This window comes from Nelusetta ayraudi, unplaced genomic scaffold (genome assembly GCF_046127955.1).
Source record: "Nelusetta ayraudi isolate G7.1 ecotype Tasmania unplaced genomic scaffold, CSIRO-AGI_Nayr_v1 ptg000042l, whole genome shotgun sequence".
Lineage (NCBI taxonomy): Eukaryota > Metazoa > Chordata > Actinopteri > Tetraodontiformes > Monacanthidae > Nelusetta > Nelusetta ayraudi.
This window is the reverse complement of record NW_027466092.1, coordinates 7,294,598-7,317,082: the sequence shown is the minus strand read 5'-3', so window position 1 is coordinate 7,317,082 and position 22,485 is coordinate 7,294,598. Positions and strand designations below refer to the sequence as shown.

General features: G+C 42.1%; 2 protein-coding genes across 4 annotated transcripts; both read left to right on the top strand.

The window, feature by feature from the left end:
- Positions 1-161: 161 nt before the first annotated feature.
- On the top strand, positions 162-3,697 carry fcer1g (Fc epsilon receptor IgFc epsilon receptor Ig). Its single transcript, XM_076033962.1, has 5 exons — positions 162-340; positions 1,728-1,819; positions 2,164-2,205; positions 2,900-2,923; positions 3,075-3,697. The coding sequence occupies exons 1-5, from the start codon at positions 274-276 to the stop codon at positions 3,126-3,128; spliced, it is 279 nt and encodes a 92-aa protein (XP_075890077.1). The 5' UTR covers positions 162-273; the 3' UTR covers positions 3,129-3,697.
- A 1,449-nt stretch (positions 3,698-5,146) lies between these two features.
- Positions 5,147-22,168, top strand: LOC142893407 (nectin-4-like). 3 transcript variants are annotated; one of them, XM_076033959.1, is made up of 11 exons: positions 5,147-5,594; positions 8,683-8,877; positions 9,537-9,704; positions 10,969-11,247; positions 11,532-11,646; positions 15,560-15,714; positions 15,818-15,977; positions 16,889-16,964; positions 17,374-17,436; positions 18,773-18,958; positions 19,587-22,168. In XM_076033959.1, the coding sequence occupies exons 1-11, from the start codon at positions 5,540-5,542 to the stop codon at positions 19,980-19,982; spliced, it is 1,848 nt and encodes a 615-aa protein (XP_075890074.1). In that variant the 5' UTR covers positions 5,147-5,539; the 3' UTR covers positions 19,983-22,168. The 3 variants fall into 3 exon arrangements, with proteins under 3 accessions (XP_075890074.1, XP_075890073.1, XP_075890072.1); XM_076033958.1 differs by lacking the exon at positions 5,147-5,594 and adding an exon at positions 8,303-8,443 and having other exon boundaries at positions 19,590-22,168; XM_076033957.1 differs by lacking the exon at positions 5,147-5,594 and adding an exon at positions 8,303-8,443.
- The last annotated feature ends 317 nt before the right edge of the window (positions 22,169-22,485 follow it).

The following is a 22,485-nucleotide window of genomic DNA, read 5'->3' as shown; positions in this document are numbered from 1 at the left end:
TGGTTTTAAATGAAGCACCAAAGAAAACATCAGCAATCGGCGCTCGGAGAGAAAATCCTCATCTTGGTTTCTTGGTGTCAAAAGGGGGGAGTGGTCTGATGAGATCTGAGGCAGATGGACTTCAAGCTCCGACCACAACTTCCCCTCTTTGCTACAGAGGTCTGCAACATTTGTGTTTTTTAAGCACCGTCAAAAGAAAATCGCTTTCCACAGTTCGCCTCGTCTGCCTTGTGTCTCGAGCAGCGCAGTTGTCCCCGCTGAGCCAGTGGTGCCATGGCCGTTCGGGGTTGGAACCCAGTTCTTCTGGTGATTTCTCTGTGGTTGACTTTTGGGAGTGCTGGTGAGTTATGACTGAATTTTTATAAAGGGAAAGTTTCTGATCCAGTTTTTTTTTTTTTTTGTTATTTTTACGTCACTTTTACAAGACACTTGTATGAAAGATTTTAATAAAGGACGTTTGAAGTAAAAAATAATAATACTGATAATAATTCTTTGTGTTAAATGTACCCAAAGAAGCTGTTTTAAAGGATTGATTTTTGAAATGCACAATGTGTTTTTCAGCCAGCTGATCTTCTGCCTTCTCGCAGTTTTTTTTTAAGGTGGCAGGCTGAGAAGATGTCACCATGTTAGGTTTCCTGTGAAAGAGAAGCTGACCCTGTTTGTGGCAAAAACCATAAGCTTATGTGTGCCTGCGCGTGAATCATTTGTAACCACCATCCACCTTTTCGAGCCGTTTTTTACCCTAGTTTGTTCAGTTAAGGACTGAATTTGCACCAGGAGTAATAGTTTTAGCTACATGGCTTCTAAATTTTGAGATACTGAATTCTCATAATAATTGTAGGTTAAGTTAACAGAACTACAACAAAACAAATCAATTTCCAAACATAAAGCTGAAATAGTAAAATGACAACATTGAAACTGATTATTTCTGAACAACCCAATTTGAAGATAAAAAAGATTTTATGTTTCCTGATTTTACGGTTTTAATGATGCTTAAATTTACATAACTGGGAGGACAGTGTTAAGTGAACATAGTCATTGAGGGGAACTCGGTCACTTCTATTTGAGGGAGGTCTGGCAAATGAAATATTTCAGTTTCTATTTCTGCTGATGATCAGACGAGAGAATGTTTTAGTATTTGTGACAAATTATCACTTGAGTTGTGATTGTTCATCGTGGAGATATTTATACAGATAAAAAAAAAACATCTTCTCTTCTCAGACAAGTGTGAAACTGAGTTTCTGAGTTTTCAGAGTCCATCAGTAAATTACTTAGTGATGTTAATTTTTAGTTTAACAAAAACAGTGGAAGGAAATGTTTAAATTGAATGGGATTGAAAGCATGAAGGACAATCTGGAACAACTACGAAAACATTTTTTTTTTCATCTTTATGACAAGGAAATTAAAAAAAGAAGAAAAAAGTAAAACACTAAACAAAGGTCAATATAACAGTCAATAATATGAAATTCTATCCAAACAAGAATGTTGTAAAATTGCTCTGCTAAATGAGTGCTTTATATTAGTTTAGTTTGTTACTTTATTGCTATGTTTGCTGTGTGAAATGCAACGAAAAAAAAGACAAGAGTTGCGCAAGGCAGCTGAGTCCAAGGAGGAAGGGCTCTGGGGGAAGCAAGTCACAGTGGTAGCCAATTTACCATTTTCTGTTTTAAGTGCATGATGTGTTATTGCTTCAAACATGATGCTCACCTTTTCTTTTTTTTTTACAGCCGCTCTCTCCGAGCCACAGATCTGTTACGTGCTGGACGGAATTCTCTTCTTGTACGGGATCATTCTGACGGCCCTCTACTGTCGGATCAAGGTTTGACCTCGGCAGCACAGTTGCACTTTTCTTTTTTCTTTTTTCCCTTTTTACATTATTTCAATTAAGTGAGCAAGCACCCTGAAAAATAAGTCTGTCATCTCTAAGTGTTACATTTTATGATCGTGGCAACACATTTCGTTGTAAATTTGTCATTTAGGAGATTTAAGTGTTCAACAGACTTTTTGTGTTCATGATTTTGTGTTGTTCTTTGCATGTGACAGTTAGATTTATATGGACTTAGCTTAGACCTCGGCCTCTTCTCGTAATGTCATTTAACAATTTATGAAGTGCTAAAAAATTTAACTAATAATAGCTAAAATTTGTGAACTTTGTCTTCACAGATGTCTGCCGCTAAAGAGAACAAAGCTGGGAAACCAAAACCGGTAATGACACCAAAAACGAATATCTTTGTCAACTCTAACACATTTAATTTAACGTGTGACCGTGAACTGCAGCCATCTTGTACTGCTAAGTGTGGACCACCACAGCTTGATAAAGAGGCAGAGCTCACTGGCTCACTAATCAGGCCAAACCTCCATGCAATGCATTCTCTCGGGGGGAGGCACAGAGAATGTATTAATTTAGCAGTGGCAGATTGCACAAGTGACTTCATCACATGTCAGTTCCGCTTTGAAAAAGTTCCAGAGACTGTTGTCTTTATCCTTTGCAACATTATTTAGAACTGTTTAAACTATTTAAAAAAAAAATTGTAGAACTTTTATCATAACTTTTAGTTTTGCCTTTTTAAATGCTAAAATTAAATTATGTATTCCAAGATTGAAACAAATATTCTATTGTAGCAGTAAAAACAGCAAGACGATTGTTCTGCTCTTGATAGTTCCAATGGTCTTGCATGAGAAAGACCTAGAAACCTAAAGACCTTTAAAGCACAAACTGAGCAACGCTCTGTCTGCTTACAAGTGCTCGGGCAGCTGTTGAACACTTTCCTATTTGCAACCACAAACCACACCCTCGCCTATCAGACCAAAGATATCAATCCAGTGTCTCGCTTGTAAGCTACAATATGCATGTTCGGACATTTACATTTACATTGAATCTTTTTGTGTCCCCTGGCAGAATGGTGAGGATGGCATCTACACGGTGAGTTTTTGTGCCTTGACCGCACGCACGCACGCACGCACACACACACACACACACACACACACACACACACACACACACACACACACACACACACACACACACACACAGTTGTTATTACCCACTGACCCGTTGTTCTGTCTTCTCGCAGGGGTTGACTCCTCATCCTCAGGACACATATGAAACTATCGGAATGAAGAAGTGATCTCATCCGCTGGAATGTGGGTGGATGTGTTGCTTTGGTTGTGTATTTAACGAAATGGAGGAGAAAAGATGGATGATTTTTTTTTTAATGCTTAATTTTGTTTGTAAAGTCCTTTAACCATCAAATATTTATCATGTTTAAACTGTGGTTGATATAAATGAAAATGTCCTATTGTCTAATATGTTGTGTGTGTTGCCTTTCTTCAAGTTCATGTCTGTGTCCACAAGCTCGGCTCCAATTTCTTTTTCTTCTTCTACATACTGCCAGAATGGTAGCTGGCTTCCTCTTTCAGTGCTGCTCGAAAGTCGCCAGTCTTCCCGTTTTTTTGAAAAGGAAACTGGGTCCATAAATATAAAGGACAATAAGCCTTTTAATATTGTGAAAAGAGTTCGGCAGTTGTCGTACCGTGCGTGTGAGTGTTCAGAAGTGATGTAATCATGATCTGAAATCATGTCGCCGTGGCACAACAGGAGAAAAAGGGCCTGACGGCATTTCAGAAATAAGTCGAGAAGATATTCAACGTGTGCTCAGCTGAATTCTAAAAGAATAAATGAATGTATTTACTTGTTCTTTGTAATGTCATTTCATTTCTTTTGTGTGGTGTTGCCATTCACAAGATATGAAGGTGTAATTTCCACTGCAAATTGGTTTGAACACAGTAAAAACGGCACACAATGCAGTTTAGATCGTAGATCGTCATAGATTAGATCATACCTGCCAGCAATACGGTCTCCAAATCTGGCTGGAGAATTTGATTTTACAAAATGAATGAAGTTTCCAAATTCACACAGATGCATTGGTGACAATAAGAAAGGCGAGACAATACAAGACAAATAAAAGAGTTGTTTCTGGTAAAAGTGTTCTGTGTATTTTCCTGAAGAGCAACAATATCTATAAAGTACCTGTATTGATTTGATAACTGAATACATTCTAATTTGAAAGTGAAATAAGTGAAAGGGAAGTAAGAAAATATGTATTGAAATATGTAAGTAAAAATAAATAAATACACAATAACTAAACAAACAAACAAATAAATAAATAAATTCGTGTCATAGGTGCTTTTTGACTGAGACTCAAGAGTGTTCCTGCCGCTAGATGGCAGTGATGAGGTCTGTGACGAGGCCTCCGAGCACATTTTGCTCACGCGTGAGCATAACCTGCTACATGCAGAAAGCACAGAGCTGTTAAACATCTAAAATCTTCTCCCACCTCAGAGTCTGGAGATAATAGTTTTGACTTGTAAAACTCCATATCACACCCAACATCTGGTTTCATACTGCTTCATACTACATATATATATGTATATATATATATATATATATATATATATATATATATATATATATATATATATATATATATATATATATATATATATATATATATATATATATATATATATATATATATATACATACATATATATATATATATACATACATATATATATATATATATGTATATATATATAATTCTTAATTGCTCTCAAGGTTGTTTGCAATGTTTATTGTGGACACATACAGCATACTATGGGCCAAATGATGAACACAATGACTCTACACAACGTATTGCCAAGAAAAAACAAAACTGTTTGTGAAGGAACATCATCCTTACTTTATGATTTAGATCCACATGAAACTCTGCAATGGCCTTTTTACATCGCCCAACTTTTGCTGCAATATGTGATTCCACACGTCAATTATCAATGTGTTGTTTTTCTCAGGTGGCCCTCTAGTTTTGGCAGTGGGTCTGAAATGGTAAACATGTGCACTGTGTCATTTCGGCTCCCCGCGCCTCCCTTCCACCTGCCTCTCCTCCGAGCCGAGCAAGTAAAGACGGGACTATAACTGTCATATTGCCTCAGACAAACCGGAATGGTGGGTTCCCACAAAAGTGTGTGTGCGTGCGTGTGTGCGTCTGTATCTACGTGTGTCTGCGTGTTTCAGGGGAAGGTGTGTATTTGTGTGTGTATTAGAGAGAACGACACAGAGAGAGAGAGAGAGAGAGAGCAAAAGAGAGAGAGACAGAGAGAGAGAAGGGCAGCACAAACAGGTGTAACCAAAACAGGTAAAGCAGCTCCTTCCCCCTTTTTTTTTTTCTCCTTTTGGGCAAACACCATGGTGTGTGTGCTCAACAAAGCAGCACCTCAAACTAAGAGGATCTAACTTTTTTGGACAAGGACTGACTTTAAACTTCTCTACATTTTGCATTTTTATTTCTAAGTGAGGGGATTGTTTACCGCACGGAAACTGCACATCAGCAACAACGTCAAAGATGTCCCGGCGGGATGAGGCGTGAATCCATCTCATGCAAGACTTCCATTTAGAACACAACCACCTGGACTTATGAGAACTCTTCCAGCCCTGAAACCATCCAAACTCGTCTGCAGTCAACAGCATCTGCTGTGAAGAATGACATCTCTTCTGAACACACACTTGCTATGTCTCTGTGTCCTTCTCACCCTGGGTAAGAAAACTTTACATTGTGTCTGTCCAAAGTCTTTGGATGTCAAAATGTACTTTATGGAATGTCTGTATCAAATAGTTTTCCCTCCACTGAACATATATAATTTACAACGTTAATAAAAAAAACAACAATAGATATTGATAGTCTGTGTTAGAAACGGCAAACAGTTTTTTTTTTTCCAAAACAAGATATAATCTGCAGAAGAATATGAAAATCTAGACCTGTAGCATCTCGTTTATGTTCATCGGCTGTGCTATGTGCTATGTACTCATACTGTTATATAGCTGGAGTGGAGCAGTTAAAGAAAACACTTGTATTCTGTCCCTAAAGGTCGGGCAAAACAGGCTACTGCTGATCAAATACCCTCTTTCTGCTGTCTGATTTAGAGGGGGAGCATTTCATTGACCCATTGTGGTCTTCTGCCTGATTGTATGTGGACCTAAGTATGTATGTTAAAGATGCCAGCCACTGAGATAAGTCCACCTGTTAGACATGAATCTGGCCTGTGTGAGCACGACTAATTGGAATCCACCTGTAAAAATGTAAGAAGGCAATGAAGTGTAAATGTTATAATGCAGTATAGGCAAAGTGTATTATTCTTCCAACTCTGTCTTTCTCTCTCTCTCTCTCTCTCTCTCTTTCTCTTTCTCTCTCTCTCATGCACACACACACACACACACACACACACACACACACACACACACACACACACACACACGGAAACACACCTGTCAGGGTGCACACTCATCATGTCTGATGGTAAATGCGTGAATCATGCTCCACCCACTCACACATCAGAACGGATTTCCACATCCAGGTTTGAATCAGCACCTGTAAAAGCCCAAAGACTGCAAATGTGTCCTCCTTACAGCCAGTGACACTACCTACACTAGTCTTCTGAAAACTGATGCTCCATCAACAGATGAAGACTTCTCAAAATCGCAAACTCTTCCATTAGTGTGCATAAATACTGCACGCTTCACTTGATACCAAGGGTGCACATTTTGACGAGGGTATTCTCCCAGATCACACATTGAAATTTACAAAGCGTGCACTTACTGGTGGTGACAAGGTTTTTGTTGTTTAATTGGCACTCACATTTTTCACTATTTTTCAATTGTGAACGACGACCAGACAATAAAGAAAGCCACATTGCGAAAATCCTGAACCACAGTAGCTTGGAGCACAGCAGCTAGCAGACAAATACTAATGTTGGGCTTTCATGGCTTAATAGCACATCATGCTTGTTGAAGATATGATATTTTGGCATCCTTCCCGTTATGGATATATTCAGAATATCAATCATTTGGTACAGAGGCGTGGCATTTTGGACACACCTTTAGATTTATTGCATAGTAGTGTTTGAGAAGCTAGACTAAAATGATGTGTTGCCATGATGCAAGCTCTTATCTGCTGTTTGAACCCCAGGTCCATTTGGGGGTTCTGTTGTCACAAAAATGAAAAGATAAAAACTAGACTTTCTTACAAAACTGAGCAAATTGTAAATTTTTGCAGCTACGAAGATGTTTGAAAAACTACCAGCAAACAAAAACTTGAATTAATATATATATTTTTTGAAATCATCTGTCAGTGCTTTAGCGGTTTGCCGAACTTGGTGTCCCCTGTTAATTGTATATCATCGGGGTGTGTTAGCCATGTGTCACTTAGTTTGATTGCGGGGTGGTGCTCTGAATCTGTAATTGAGGTGGATGCAGCCTCGTGCTTAACCACAGTGCAGCGCTTAATTTCAGTGCATCACTGTTTTCACCCCCTCGAGAGGAGCGATGCTACTTCCACAAAGTACTTGGGTTGAAAATAAAAATGGCCTGTTGGAAAACATGCCAGCTAGCTGAGCATTAATTAATTCCCTGTTACATGTTTTTTCCTGCGGTCACTATAATCATGTATGATTGCCAAAAAACTAAAATATACACATAAAGAATATTCTGTTCATTTTTTTCTTTGATGTAGAAAAACAACAGCTCCCCTCAAGAGGCGCAAACAGATGAGAAAACTGTTATTTTGGTAATCAACGTAGTAAGACAAATCGCATCGCAACATCAGCTCATGCAACTGAATACTTCTTGTATGTTTGCGAGCTATCGCATTTCAGTTTGTCAGCAATTCACAAGTTTTGAGCTGAGGCTGACATGCATGAGGAGAGGCGATAGGAGTTTTTCCTCTTTTAAAAAGGGAAACAAAAAAAAGCTGTGCACCAGCGTTTGTGGTTTATGCTGTAATTTGTCATTTATAGTGTGACACACAGTTCTCAGTGTGTCGCTTGAGTGTGTTTTGCGCGTGTTATGAGGTGTTGCTGTGTGTCTCGGGTTACTTCTGCGTCCAGACACCAAACTGGCCCTCTGTGTTTTCTCTTTGAAAGCTTGTCTCGAGCAACTAGTTATGCGACATATCTTCACTTGTGTGCCTTCACTCTGGCCTGTTTACTCACTCCTCACCCTTTTTCTTGTTCTGCTGCCGTGCAAAGTCAAGAAACTTTTCCATGAAGCTGAAAATTTGAAAGTGGATTTCCACTTCTTACGAATTTCGGCGTCCAACAAACGACACCGTGGCCGGATGCCTGTTCTTGTGATTCACACAACAACGGCTCAAAGTCTGAAAATATGGGGGCCGAGGGCCTTCCGCCGCAGCCGGTGTTGTGCAACTCTTCAGCCCGTCCGCTTGTGCTTTTTTTTAAATGCGTGACAGGAAGTTAGTCAATGTCACAGCTGTTTCTGTTCAAGCAACAGAGATCATGTACCTCTGTAGGCTCCACAGACTTTAGTTTATGTTGGTTAACAGGAATTTGAACAGACAGATGCTGCCTCTGTATCTGGCTGTGGAATCTCTGGGTAGGCTTTGCACTGTTACGCTGTATGGAACCTCATCCCACTGTATTTTGTGAATTACTTGTCAGTGTATCAAACATGATCTTTTTTTTGAAGAAGATCAAGATCAAGAAGATGAAGATTTCTTTTTCTTTCTTATTTCACTTTAAAATTGCCCTTTTAAAGCATTATCTTAGGAATAATTGCAGTCAGCAGTAATATTTCTCACTAATGACATGAACCTTCACGCCCTTTTTTTTCAGTTCCAGTGATAAGGGGAGAATTTGTGAAGCTTCCTTCAAGCGATCCCATACGTTCCCTGGCAGAGGAGGAGACGGTCCTGCCCTGTCTGTACGCACCGGCCACTGACGTCCAGGTGGTGCAGGTCACCTGGTACAAGGATACGGCAGATGGCAAGGAGCAGATCATCACCGCGCACAACACTAATGGACAGACAGGTCTGCTTATTTTGCTGTCTTTCACTCACTGAGGCCACGGTTGATTTGCTGCCAGGACCTTGTCCTCAGGTTATCCCTCCACTGCTTCCAGAAGAAAAACTCTTACTCCGGCACTCTCTCTGTCACGCTCATTCTACTCAGCAAACAGTTTTTTCTTTCTGGTATTGCAAGTTGATTTGTTCACGCCACTTCTTGACATGTGATAGTTGGGGGCCTTTTTTTCTCCTGTGCTCCAACAACTAAGAAGTGCCTGTAGGCAGAAGCTCCCAACCGTCTAAAATCATGTAATTAAGTGAGACAATTTTACAGTGAAAGCAGGAAGGACAGCCAGATGAGATGCTGGTTTTAAACAGTGTCTTCTTTTTGAGCTAACTAGCAGTGATTCAGGAGGCTAACACGCTTTCTGAGTGTTAGACAAGCTGTTAAGGCCAGCCTGATAAATGCCAAGAACGTAAAAGCCACATTTCGAGGGTGCAGACGTGCGTGTGGAAGCGACGGTGACAAAACAAAACCCCCCGAGGTCGCTGTTTGAAATCTCTGGGCCTAATTTTTTCTGTCACATGCTTCTTCACTTTGTCCTTCAGCTGTGTGTCTCCTTGACTAAGTCTGTCATCGCCATACCTCCATCCTACTCACCGTTTCTCTCTCTTCCCGCGCAGCGTTTGGGGCGTGGTCCCGCCGCGTGCGCTTCAAAAACAGTGACCCCATCATGGATTCGTCCCTGGTCATCATGAGCACAGAGGTTTCGGACGAGGGCACGTTCACGTGCCGCATCAGCACCTTCCCGCTGGGGAACTTTGACACCTGGATGTCGATCATCGTGTGGAGTGAGTGCCTCTCTCGTGGTTGGACTGCAGCCTTTTGACATGCAGTGACTAGTGTTGGCGAATAATCTATTACTAAGTCATCCACTACTCTAATTAAACTGCTTTTTTAGTAATAGAGTAATGGAATGGAATTACTGTGGCAAAACTGGTAATTATAGCATAATTACTTTATCAAGTAATGATTTCATTACTTTTCTGAAATATTTAGCAAGATAGAAATATCTTACAGTCCACAAAATGTCTGAAATTTAGAAAAACAACCAAAAACAATTATGTTTGCAGATTGCAGATGCAGATTGATGATGCAGCCGTGCATGCAACGTCATTGAGTTGCGACGACGCACCAAAAACAAGCATGGCGGCGGCAAAAGAAAAAAACAGCGATTACATTTAATAGCTGGAAACACAAACATTATTTTGAGTTCATCTTGCTTGAATGAAAGAATATTGTGATTCGTTGTACGTTATGTGCAAGAAACAAGACGTTCTCAACTGTCACTGTCTCTTTTTAAAAAAAACTAAACTAGTAGTTGATTACTTATGAAACAAAGTAGTTAAAGAAGTAATTAGATTACTTTTTAAAGGAGTATCAGTAATCAGTAGTTGGATTACTTTTCTGGAGTAATCCCAAAAACACTGGCAGTGACACAGTCACAACTGCAAGTTTGCTTTAAACCTTGATATTGATTGATTGGTCTGGTCCATTGAAAATTTCCACTACACACATCAAAATGAATTGATGGAAATTAAGTCATTATTTAAGTGATGTTCTGATTCGGATTTCAGTCAACTTATTTTCTTATTGTATGCTGCTATTTAAAGGTCCCACAATTTGTTGGAGCAGCCTTGCATGTGAGGGATTCTCAAAGGGCATCATAAACAAGTGCCCTTTGTGATGTCACAATAAGCCACACCTTCTGAAGTGTTTGCTTTGGGGGTTTATCGACAGGCTAGACACGAGGCTAAGAGAAGCAAACACTGGTGATGCAAACATGTGGTTCTATCTTGTGGTTCCTTCAAAAGAATGTGTGGGAATTCCCTGAGGGCTCCAGTCTTTTGTTGAAAGAAACATCTTTTCCTTTATGTCTTTATCAGCGGAAAAAAAAAGCAGCCTTGTAAAGCGTTACACTTAAATTCAAATGAGAAGTTTGTGTTGCGAAACTGCCGATTTCAGAAAATAACAGCAGTTGAAAAGTACAGAGTTTGGTCTTTACTTTTATGAGACACTGTTTTAAAAAAAACTTCATAACCCTCTCCCCTGCAGCCATCCCCATCTCCTCGCTGGAACCTGTCACGCTGGTGGAAGGCCAGTCCTACCGAAAGGCTGCACTGTGTCGCTCTGTGGCCCGCCCACCTCCCCGCATCTCCTGGGACAGCAGCCTGAACGGCCAGTCAACCAATCGCTCGTCGGCCAGCGGGGCGGTCACCTCGCACTACTCGCTGCACCCGCTCAGGGCCATGAACGGCATGAAGCTGGACTGTCTGGTGTGGCATCCCACATCGCAGAGCCCCCGCAGGATCAAAAATAACCTGGTGGTGCACTGTGAGTATCAATGAAAGAGACAGGGAAGACACAAAGACAAAGGCTGTGGAGAAACTGAAATACAAACAAACAAATCATCTACTTCCTGTTTTAATCACTTTGAATGAAAGAGAAAGGAGCAGTTCAAGTATCAAACACATTCAGGTTTTTTTTTTTACTTTTCATATTTGCTGAACAAAGTCTTGAATACACAGCTTATTGTTTCCTGTTTTCTCAGGCCATCTCTTTTCCCACCGCTCACCAGGCTGATTCATTTTTTTTCTCCCTGTGCTTCTCCTCCCCAGTCCCTCCACATGCAGAGGTGACAGGCTACAGCGGAGACTGGTTCTCGGGTTTGAGAAATGCCGCCGTGAGGTGCGTGACTGGAGGGAACCCTGCACCAACGATCACTTGGATCAGGTACAGAAGGACCCGCCTGCCTCACTGTCTGGTGCTGGGGTGACTAATTGTCTGAGGTGCCTGGTCATACACTTCCCGTAGGTTTCAGGATAATTACGTCAATTATCGTGTGATGATTTTGCCACTCTGGGGTGGGGTGTGGGGACTCTAGGCTGAGGTCAAGGGGGCCACAGACAGTTAAAGTTGTCTCCACTTGACAAGAGTGTTTTGATTGGTTTCTCCACTCAGACGTTAGTACTCTTCCATTTGTGCTCGTCTGATGTCAAGAAAGATCACTCACATTGAACATTTTCCACACTGTTCCAGATCAGCAGCAGGTCTAATTAAAAATTAAAAGGCACCATCCCATTCCACTTTGAGCATCCACATTTGAGAAAGAGTTGACTAAATTTTTAATATCAGCACAGTTCAGGCTAAAGACCAATTCAATAGATGTTTTTTTTTCTCTTACAGTGCCACCATTTGGACTCCTTATCATTATGTATCAGTATCAATGAAATTTCTCACCCAAATGACGATGATAATGTGAACAATATGAAAATTCTCATGTGAGCAGTGTTGTCGGGCCTCTGTTTTACTTCCTGCTAGCCGTTTGAGACACAATCATTAAAAGGAGGTAGAGGTATAAGAAGGTGCACTAATGTTTTAACCGAGTGAAATGAAATGATGGCTTTCTCAGTTGACCTTCTTGTTAGACTGAGAGGAGGATGGTCAGTCTATATTTGTGATGCCAGATGCTGTGGTTTTAACTATTTATGTCACTTGCTCCTGGTCTTGTATATTACAGGCGGTTGGTTTGTGACACCAGCCGCTGCCTTGGTTGTCACAGGTGATGCAGTGGTTCTCTGCCGCTCTATCAGATCACACAGTCAGTGTTCTGAAGCTTCAGTCTACTTCTTCAAAGCCTCTTTTTCTATGAGAGATGAAGACGCACTCGCATGCATAGCTCCAGGGTTAAAAGCTCCCCTCATGTGAAACTCACGTCACCAATTTCTACAAACAACAGCGCAAGAAATGAGAAAAGAAGAAGGGGGGGGGCGGGAGGGGGGAATAAAAACAAGAACTTTGTGCGCTAAAACTTAGTTGGAAAAGCAGCGGCAAATCCGCCCTGTGTCATGTCACACAGTGACAAAGATTGAAGCTAAAACCTAGCATGGCTAATGATGCTGTTCTGGAGGGCAAACAAAAAGAAATCTGAAAATGACTCTAAAATGGGTCCATAAATGGTCACTGGTCGTCTTCTTGCCCAGTAGATGTCAAAGGTTTATGATGCAGCCACAATAAGGCAGAGCTGTGCTCCCAAGATGCGTTTTAGTTCAACACCGATTATAAAGGCAAGTGTTTATTATGGGCTGGTCAATTATAAACATATTGTGCATTGAAAGTGGATCTCCACCCTTCCAGTTGCCACTGCGAGTCAACAAGCCCTCGCCATGCCACCCTCCAATTCTATGGCCTAAATGAAAGCGTTCAAATGTCGCGTGCGTCACTTGAGATGTGGCTGCTTCTTTAATCCTCGCTCAGGGTTTGACTGACACGCCAGTCTTCCCTTGCTTGTGTTGCCTGTTGTTTATTTCACGCAATTTCCTTTGGTGCATTAAGTGCATTCTCAGGGTGTGGTGGCGTGGAGTTCGACTGGAAACAAAAGGAGTGTGCCATCAAAAGTGAGTGCAAGTGCAAAGGCTGCCTCTGAATTATGAGGACTGACAGTTGAGCCTCAAGGGAGAAGTTCCCCAAACATAGACGAGCAAGTATTTGCATATGAGAGTATATGATGGTGTGAGGAAAGAAAATGTTAAGATATTTTTGATCAGTTTTTTTTTTTAATCTGATCAAAATTGTTTTCCCAAACGATGTCCGTGTCACTTGCCGTTAGTCACGCGAACACACCTTGGGAAATTATTTTTTGTGACGCAGGATTACCTGGCCCAAGCCAACCTTGAAGGTACACACAAGCCTGAATGTGTACATACACACACACACACACACACACACACACGCACACACACGCACACACACACACACACACACACACACACGTCACCACTCAGACTGTCGTTGCAATCAATCTCTTCTTACTAATAGACAGTTTTCACAGAAGCACACGCTCACACTCACACACACTGTGCAGTCTCTCTCTCACACGCACGCACACTGTGCACAATGTCTCTCACTCGCACGCACGCCGCGCGCGCACACACAGATACTCGCAGAGGCACACGCATGAACGTGCAGCAGGAGTCACAGCGGCACCGGGTAAACCTGTTGGCTCTGTCAATAAAAGGCGTCAGGTGAAGTAATATCTGGTGTCACAGTGTCCTGTTGCAGCTTGTGCTGTGAGCAGACGGGTGAGACAGTTTCACACGAAGGAGGGGGAAGAAAGGCGGTCGGGGGAGAGGAAGAGGGAAAGTGATGAGAATGAGGTCGGGGGGGAGAAAAAGGTGGACTTGTCGGAGCAGATTGAGCAGAAGGGGTATGGCTGAACCAAGAGGGGGGACGGAAGGAGGAGAAATGTGCGGACTGTTGAACGAAACCATCATGAAGGTGTGTCCGGAGCAAATGTAAACACCTCTTTCACAACCAGTGATTGGGGAGACTCCCAATTGGTATCCTTTGTCTAGAGACATTCGTGTTGTGTTTTCAAAAGTGAGAAATGTAAAAGTATTTGTGGATCAATGTGAGCTGACCGGGTTCAAAGCAAGGTGCGGGATTAAGTCCAACACGCTCAAAACACCAACATTGAGGCAACACCCCAGAGAGCGTTGCTCACTGGAAAACATCTTCGCTGAGTCACGTTGCCAGGAAAGACAAACTGGCTCCAACCAACCGTGGCACACTTGAAATGTAAATGAAAAGATATGAAACATTTGGGAAAAAAGGTTCCTGTCCCCTGAGGGCCAAAATGATTTGAAACAATGTTAACCCTTATTTGGTTTTTGGCTCAGGTTAAAGTGACACAAAAAAAAAGAAAAAAAAAAGAGGTTAAAGTGACACTAACCTAATACATAAGTAAGAAGCTATTTTGATATGGATTTTATTTTGCTTTTTTTAAGCGAAGGAAACACTACAACAATTGCAATGTCTCTATGATGGCTGACAGATTTATTCCTTGAGGTAGAGCTCGTAACCCGAGTGTAAATTGCACAGGTTGGTTCAGGAACTACTTGTTGAGTGGGTTTATTATATTAATGTTATTCCTGCCAAGACTGGACTGAGGGAAGAAAATTGATAATAAAGTAACAACAAACAGATTTAACTAATAATATTAAAATATAATGTGCTAAAACAACCCCTTTTAAACACAGATTGTATGAAAAACTGTTTTTTTTTTTTTTATTTCTTATCATCTCCAGTGGAAGATGACAAAATTATATTGCTGCCTAAATCCATACGCAGGACATCATAAATAATGTGTATTTACATTCACGCAGAAAAGATAGTGTGCTCCTGTGACTGCCGGTGTGAGCTGTGTAATTCCGGTCTGCTGCTTGTCATCACAGACGCTGTGGTGCGAGCACACCGGCGGGGGGAGGAGAGGGAAGCAGTATTAGGGAGTGAATCACGACTTTGTGAAGGCGTGGAGGAGGTTGGGTGCAACTGAAAATAATCTTTGTTTTGTTTTTTACAACTGGGTGATGGGGTGGCTGTTCATATTCAATCCAGACAGCCTTGTTTTCCATTATTGTGTCATAAGTGGTGGTGAAAGACATTGTATCCATCAAAAATGTGACTATTGCTGTGTTGAGCGGGACAGGTCACACAGAACTCTTCACTTTCGAATTCTAAAACCTTAATTTTTGCACTAATGTCCATCAAAACCTACTTTTGAGGATGACGGTGAACACACCACAGTCTTAAAACAAGATGAATTCGCAGTGATGAAACTTTGACCTGTTTATTTTTCTGCTTCCAGAACCGGTGGTGAGTTGCCGGAGGGAGTCGTCCCCCACCCCAACGGCACGCTGGATTTTGGACGACCCCTTAGCCTGTCCGACGGAGGCACCTACAAGTGCGTGGCGAAGAATGACGTGGGGGAGGGGAACGCGGAGGTGGAGATCAGCGTGACAGGTAGATGACAGCGCTGTCAGCGGCCCGCACTTAGATTGTCCAGAGTAACACAGGGAACCAAAAAAAAAAAAAGAAGCTGATATCCAGACTCTCCACTGTACAGAGGGTGAGCCACGGTCCCAAATCATGGAGAACATGCTGATGATCATCGTGGGTGCGGTGGCTGGGGGGCTGCTGATCCTTATGCTCATCGTTGTCATCACCCTGACCTGCCACCATAAGCGCAGGAACCAAAAACTGGAGAAGGAGCTGACAGAGAAGCGGTATGCTTGTTGTTTGTAGAGCACAGTGTTTGATTAAAGGGGCCATTTCATACTCATTTTCAGAACATTATTTTTCAAGCCCGGCCCCAGTGGAACAGTCTCGCACATTTTATTATTTAAAAAAATGTTTTTGATATCTTATTAAGCCCACTGTTTGCAGTCTCTTGCAACCCCCCCCCCCCCCCCCCCCAGTTTTAGCTTCAAGCAAGAACAAATAAAGTGAAGGAAGGGCTTTTTTTTTGTGGTGAGTTCACTGCAGGCTACGGACATACATCATATTTACAGCAGTATTTACAGTATGTAAACATTAGGGAGGTAAATGTTGTATCTAGTGGCTGGATTGCTAAGAATGTATTACTTTCATCTTGCCTGACTCCAATAGAAAGCCTTTCAGTTGGCCTTACAATGTTGTTGTCTTCCAGGCCAGTCAGCTTCCTTTCAATTTTGATGTGTCTGTTTTGCTCCAAAATGAACTATCACAGTGGCTGAACCTGGCAGTGAAAAAAAAAAAAAAACAGTTGGTCTGCGTAAACATAAAACAGTCACTAAAATCCCTGAGCACATGTAAATATTAGGAAAGTAAACTTTGCATAATAAGATACTTAGATGAGATGAGACAAGATGATGTCATGATAAACTCAGTAAATGAACAAATCTGAGCTATTACACATTTGTCAAGGAGTGTGTTAAACAGAATTGGATGGCATAAAAATATGAATTTATGTAAAACCACTAAGTACAAAGAATAAAATAGGGATGGAAACTTTGCAAGAAATTAAAAATGTATAGTGTGAACTACATCAGAGCTTAAAACGAAGCGTGACTATTTGAGTCATCATTTTTTTCTTTTAAATATTCTTCCTGTCCCCCCCCCCATCTCCCTTCCCCTTCTGCTGCTTCTCGTTTCCCAGGGAGGAAATCAGCACTCTCTCCAGGCAGGCCTCGTTCAGAAGGATGAACTCTGTCAGCACGGATCCCAGAGGAACGGTACTGTTCCTGAGTTATTCTCATCACGCCGAATGCACTGCAGCATCATTATCTTAGGTTTCTCCTCCGACGTCTGCGTGACCTGATTCCGGCTGTCAGGCTTTGTGACACCAGCCGTCAAAAGCAGCCGACTGCTGGTCCCTCGTGTTTCTCATTTGTTCAAGGATTCTCATAGAAATATATTGTGATGAATACTTCACATGCGTGCTAGTCTAATGCTAATATCTTGTTGCGCGGCACGCTTGACCTACTTTGACTTTCCAAGGAAACTCGCGAGTGGGGGTTGAAAGTTTGGAGGGCGCGACGCACAGACTTGTCTCAGGGTTTAGGTTGTTGTTTGCAAAGTTTTGACTGCTTAATGCCTTCCATCCACGCCTAATTTAGCGTTTTCATTTCTTCTTTGCTGCAGACAGAGGAGAACATCCCTCTAAGAGTGGAGGGAACCATCAGGACCAGCTTTTCTTCCCTCGGGGTCAGTCTACGAGTATCTGTGTCTCTGCATACAGGGCCGGGGTCGAGAACTGACGTTTTGCTTTCTCGATGTCAGGTGGCCAAGTTCTGAGCAACGACGTCATCAAAACAAGAAATGTAGTCTATCTCAGTTGTTGTATTTCAATCTTCACGTCCCCCTTTTGGCTTTTGGATTTATGATGTGCTTAAATGCACAAAGTTGGATTTTCTTTCCCCCCTTGCTATCCTCATGCACAAAAAACAACTTTCAAACAACACTAATGGTTGTTTCCAATACCTCATCAAGCGAGACTCAACTCCCAGATATTTACTGTACCTGACCCAGACATACTTAATTACTAGCTGTGAAATACCAACCTGTCTCCTCCTTTCCTCTGGTCTGAAGTGTAAATGAGCCGATGATGATTATATATACAACTTACAGAAAGGGTGGCGGAGAGTCAATCTCAAGCAGGGAAGTTAATTGAAAAACTGACGAACTCTGCCGTATTTTAACAGCAGTATCGTGTAATACTGCAGATGACATTAGGACACATTTCATGAAATGACGTACAGAGCTCGCATGTTGCGTGTAACTATCGGAACGGCAACGTAAGCTGGGGTGCCATATATGGAATGTTTCTCAAATCTTTTTCTCCTTTCATCTCAAGGTATCCATAGTGAAGAGTCCATAGTAGCTATTGCTCAGTTCTTCCTACTGGTACATGGCATGAGATTAGCCACACGTCACCACCCACATGGCATGAGATTAGCCACACGTCACCACCCTCATTCTAGTTGCAAGCCACCCTTATCCCCTTAACAGATCTCGTTGGGATCAGTTGATACTTGCATTTAGTGCCATTCGTCGCTTATCATTTACTTACTGTGAAAATAACCACGATAAGCTCCTTCCTGCCCTGCTGCAACGTAAGCACAACTCTTCAGCAGCGGCTTGAATGCGATGCAGTTACTTCCTTGCCATCTCCTTGGCTCTGAAAGGGAACCTTGAGCAATTGCTCTCTGGTTTCATCATAAAAAGAAAATGATTGGATATGTTGACATGATGGATGAGTGATATCTCAGCGTTGAAAACTGAGTGACACAGCTGTCGTGCATGTGCAGCTTCTTTCTCGTCTTCAGCTCTTGCCCGTCTTAAGCCATATGAAGGCAATTACTTTCATAAAAATACCTTTTTATTAACTGAATATTTTCAGTTAATTGCAATTGAATCTTCCAGGGTGAACCGAATGTTTAAATCCATTCACCTTTTTTCAAATAAAAACTTTAAAGTTATTTTTTATGAACAGCAGTGAATACTTGTGATTGACTGGCCAATTTCTCTCCTGTGCTGGCAGGAGCAGGCCCAGTGCCGCGACAGCCGCTCCACTATCTCTGGACGTGGAGGAGTGGGCGCGTATGATTACCTTGGCAGACCCGTCCTGCACAACAACTCACGGAGGGGGAGAGATAGGCTATTGGACAGAGACGAAGAGAGCCGACTGAGAGTGGAGTCTTACGTGAGAAACAGCAACATGTCCCTTGTAAGTATTTATCGGGGCAAGTCGAGGCCTGATTTCTCCAAATAGTGGAATGTATCTCACCCATGGCATAATCCCCTGTACAACAACTGGATTCCTAAGAATTTAATGCTGAAATCTTGGTGTTTTATCTCACCAGACTCTTACAATAAGTGTTGTGTTCCTTGTTGGTCAGCTTCCTTTCAGCGACTGCTGGCAGTTGAAGACACAGAAAAGAAAAGAAAATTGATCAGAGAGAATCTAAGAGGAAATTTAACAACAAAACATTCAACAAAAGAAAACAAGCAAGCTATTCTTTGCCCTGCTGTTGCAAAACAAAAATGCAAAACCTAGCACAATGGCTTATTGCCATTGTGGGCTGTGGGGTGCCACGTGTCTCCAAAATATGCACCAAATTGAACTCTTGATTAGATAGATTGCAAAACCGACTCTTAAAAAATAAAATGGTCGGCTTGAATACAAAATACTTTGTTCAGGTTTTGCATTCCCTTTACAAACAGTTTCTATGGGCTTTAACCAGATGGGATACGTGAGAAATTTGTACAGGACTCAGGAAATCTGTCTGGTGCACCAGTTCATTCCTCCGCATGCTCCGGCCACTGACACCTACATTTGAACCGTGTCTCTGCAGCAGGAAACCCGCTTCCAGCCGCCTCTCGTTCCGTCACCATTTCCGGTCCTCCAGTCGACGGATATCTTGAGGCAGCTGAACGGCAGCGTCATCGTCCCGTCCGCGGGGGGCTCGCGGACAGGAAGCGTCTCCAAGAGCCACCAGAGCCCTCCGCTTAGCTGCAGCTACCCGCCGGTGACGGACGACGAGGACGAGGTGGACGAAGGCCTGGGGGGCCCCGCCAGTCAGGAGCACCCCGACGACCAGGACAGTGAGACAAACAGCTCGCAGGTGTCCGAGGCCCACAGCGTGCAGCCCTACCAGCAGCCTAACGGCACGCTGCGGCCCCCGCTCCTGCCCAAGCCAACTGTGGTCAGCCCGCACGCCTCCACCATCCACAAGGCCCAGATAGTCTAGCAAGCAGAACAGGAAAAACTGAAACTCAAAGTTGCCACTGGTGAACTATTAGGTGCTGGGGGAGCTCCCACATCTCCTCTCATTGACTGCAGTGTTGGACCTTTGTTACTCTGCGAGTCCAATTGAGTCCATCCAACATCCGCCGGGTCTCCTCCGGATGTCTCCCCGATGTTTGTTGTTGTCTGTTCCGTGGATTACACACTCGACCAAAGACGATGGCACAACAGCTCTCTGTGCAACTACAGTGTTACTCCCACCGACGACGTACTCTGCACGCCTCTTACAACACACAATTGTTTTCTTGTCAACAGGTGAATGCAGTCCAACTGCATATTGTGCGAGTGTGGGTGTCCCACGGGAAATCAGGAAGCACGTGGAGGCTCTGTGGGAATGTGGGTTGATCAGAAATGGAAAGATTGCGACACATCAACGCTCATGCGGGATTTTTATTTTTTTATATATATTTTTTTTTCCAAGTTTTTGTAGCGTACGTTGGCATCAACTGCCAACTCTAAGTGGCCTTAAAACATTGTGGTTTGGGATCTCATTCAAACCATGGACTTGTTTTGTGTTTGCCACACCTGCTACATGCATACCTCCATATTGTCTTGCTGTCTTCATGCCTTTGCCTCGGGCATGTGAGACCGTCTGTGTCTGATAAAAGCGACAAACAGCCAAAACATGATTTGTTTCCGTCAGTTACGTAGTCTGTGTGGCAATCAGCATATGTATGCGCCAACGACCCACTTGTTTCGCCTTTCCCCTCATCTGCTCGTCCTTTCCCCTCATCTGCTAGTTACACTGATTCTCTGCTGACGATTGCTGAAAATAAAAGGAAAATTAGATATTACAATTTTACAGAGAGATTGACAGAAAGCACAGCATGGCCAAATGCAGCAAATACATAGGAGAGCATTTATGTTGTATGCTACAATGTCTCCAAAACATGCTAGCAATCACATCAGTTTTGTTTTGATGAAATGTCGTCTCTTGGTTACCTTTGTGAGCCACCAACCTGTCTCCTGCTTGTTTTTAATCTTGTTTTTTTTTTATGTATATGTATATACATACATATTTCATCCTGACATTTACCACAGAAAGACACCTTCTCACGAGGATATTCTCACTGAATATTTTGGATTATTTTTTAAAGTGTGTTTCTTTTGCGATACTAAGATTTCCGTTTTCTGTTGCAAGTGGACACATGGTTTTATTTTATTTTTTATCTGCATTGTGAGAATTATTGGGTTTTGTTACAACCCAAAACTGGGATACAAGTGCCAAAGGGATCGTGTCTAATGTACATTAAAAAAAACAAAAGAAGTTTGCTGACTCAGCAAACGTGAAGTATTATTTTGACCTTCGGTAAAAACTGTGGAAAATAATCCTTTGGATTACTTTTTTTTTTTTTTTTTAAATAATTTCAGACAAAATGTTTATTTTAGTTCAGGTGGAATTCTCATGATAAAACCTGTTATGTTTAAATGTTGTTGTAGACAGTGCCCCCTGCTGTGATGTGCCAGAAAACGCAGAGACCCATATGAGCGCAAACCACATTGTGGCGGTTTTGGCCGTAAGAAAAAAGTCGGGGGGAAAAAAATCGCTCTCTAGCAAAGCCTGAAGAACTAAAATTGTTGCTTCAAATTTTGTTCAAGGCACTGCCCTCCAACAGGGGAACCTTTTGTTTTGCATTCACGCAGCCATTAAGTGTTTGTGTCTGTCTGTCAGATAGTGATGTGTTTCTCTCTCACTATTGTCGATGGAAATACAGTGTCACAGTTGATTACTGGATGCATTGATTGTACCTGTTTTGATTCTCTGCGTGGCGCAACATGGTAGTGCAATGGTTGCCACTATTTCCAGCAGGAAGGCCATGGGGTTTGATCCTGCGATCGGGGGCCTTCTGTGAAGATTTTGCATGTTCTGCGTGGGTTCTCTTCTCCAGGTACTCCAGTTCCCTCTCAAAGTCCAAAATGTGCACATTAGACCAATTTGCAGATCCAACTTGTACGTAGGTGTGATTGTGTGTGCAAAATATGTCAGTGCGTGTTGATCATGTCTCTATGTGTGCCTGCAACAAACCTGTAACCTATGCAGGCAATATCCCTGCCTTTCCTTAACATAGCTTGGAGAGGCTGCAGTACCCCTTGACGCTGAACACAGAATAAACCGTGACAGAAAATGGATTAATGGCATTTCTTGCAAGTATGTTCTTTTTAAAGAGCAATATACAGTAGGTTCATTGGTTAAGAAATTACATTTTTTTTGTTAGGTCTTTTTGATGTACATCTGCATATGTTTTGGATATGTGAAGTATTTAAAATTTGAATTTGCTGGGTAGTTACTGATTATCTCTAATTTTGCCATGGACATTATTTTGGTCAGCTTTGGAAAATAATGTCAAAGAAGGCCAAGAGCCTGAACAAAACTATCAGATTATGTGCCCATAGATTTATCTACTTTTTTTTTTTTTTTTTTTAAATCCATGTGTGCTGTGTCTGCA

Coding starts and splice junctions, on each gene's coding strand:
- fcer1g (XM_076033962.1), top strand. CDS start 274: ATGGCCGTTCGGGGTTGGAACCCAGTTCTTCTGGTGATTTCTCTGTGG. Junction 1,820..2,163: donor CCCTCTACTGTCGGATCAAG/GTTTGACCTCGG, acceptor TTGTCTTCACAG/ATGTCTGCCGCTAAAGAGAA. Junction 2,924..3,074: donor GTGAGGATGGCATCTACACG/GTGAGTTTTTGT, acceptor GTCTTCTCGCAG/GGGTTGACTCCTCATCCTCA.
- LOC142893407 (XM_076033957.1), top strand. CDS start 8,380: ATGTTGGTTAACAGGAATTTGAACAGACAGATGCTGCCTCTGTATCTG. Junction 8,444..8,682: donor TCTGGCTGTGGAATCTCTGG/GTAGGCTTTGCA, acceptor CTTTTTTTTCAG/TTCCAGTGATAAGGGGAGAA. Junction 17,437..18,772: donor CCAGCTTTTCTTCCCTCGGG/GTCAGTCTACGA, acceptor CTGTGCTGGCAG/GAGCAGGCCCAGTGCCGCGA.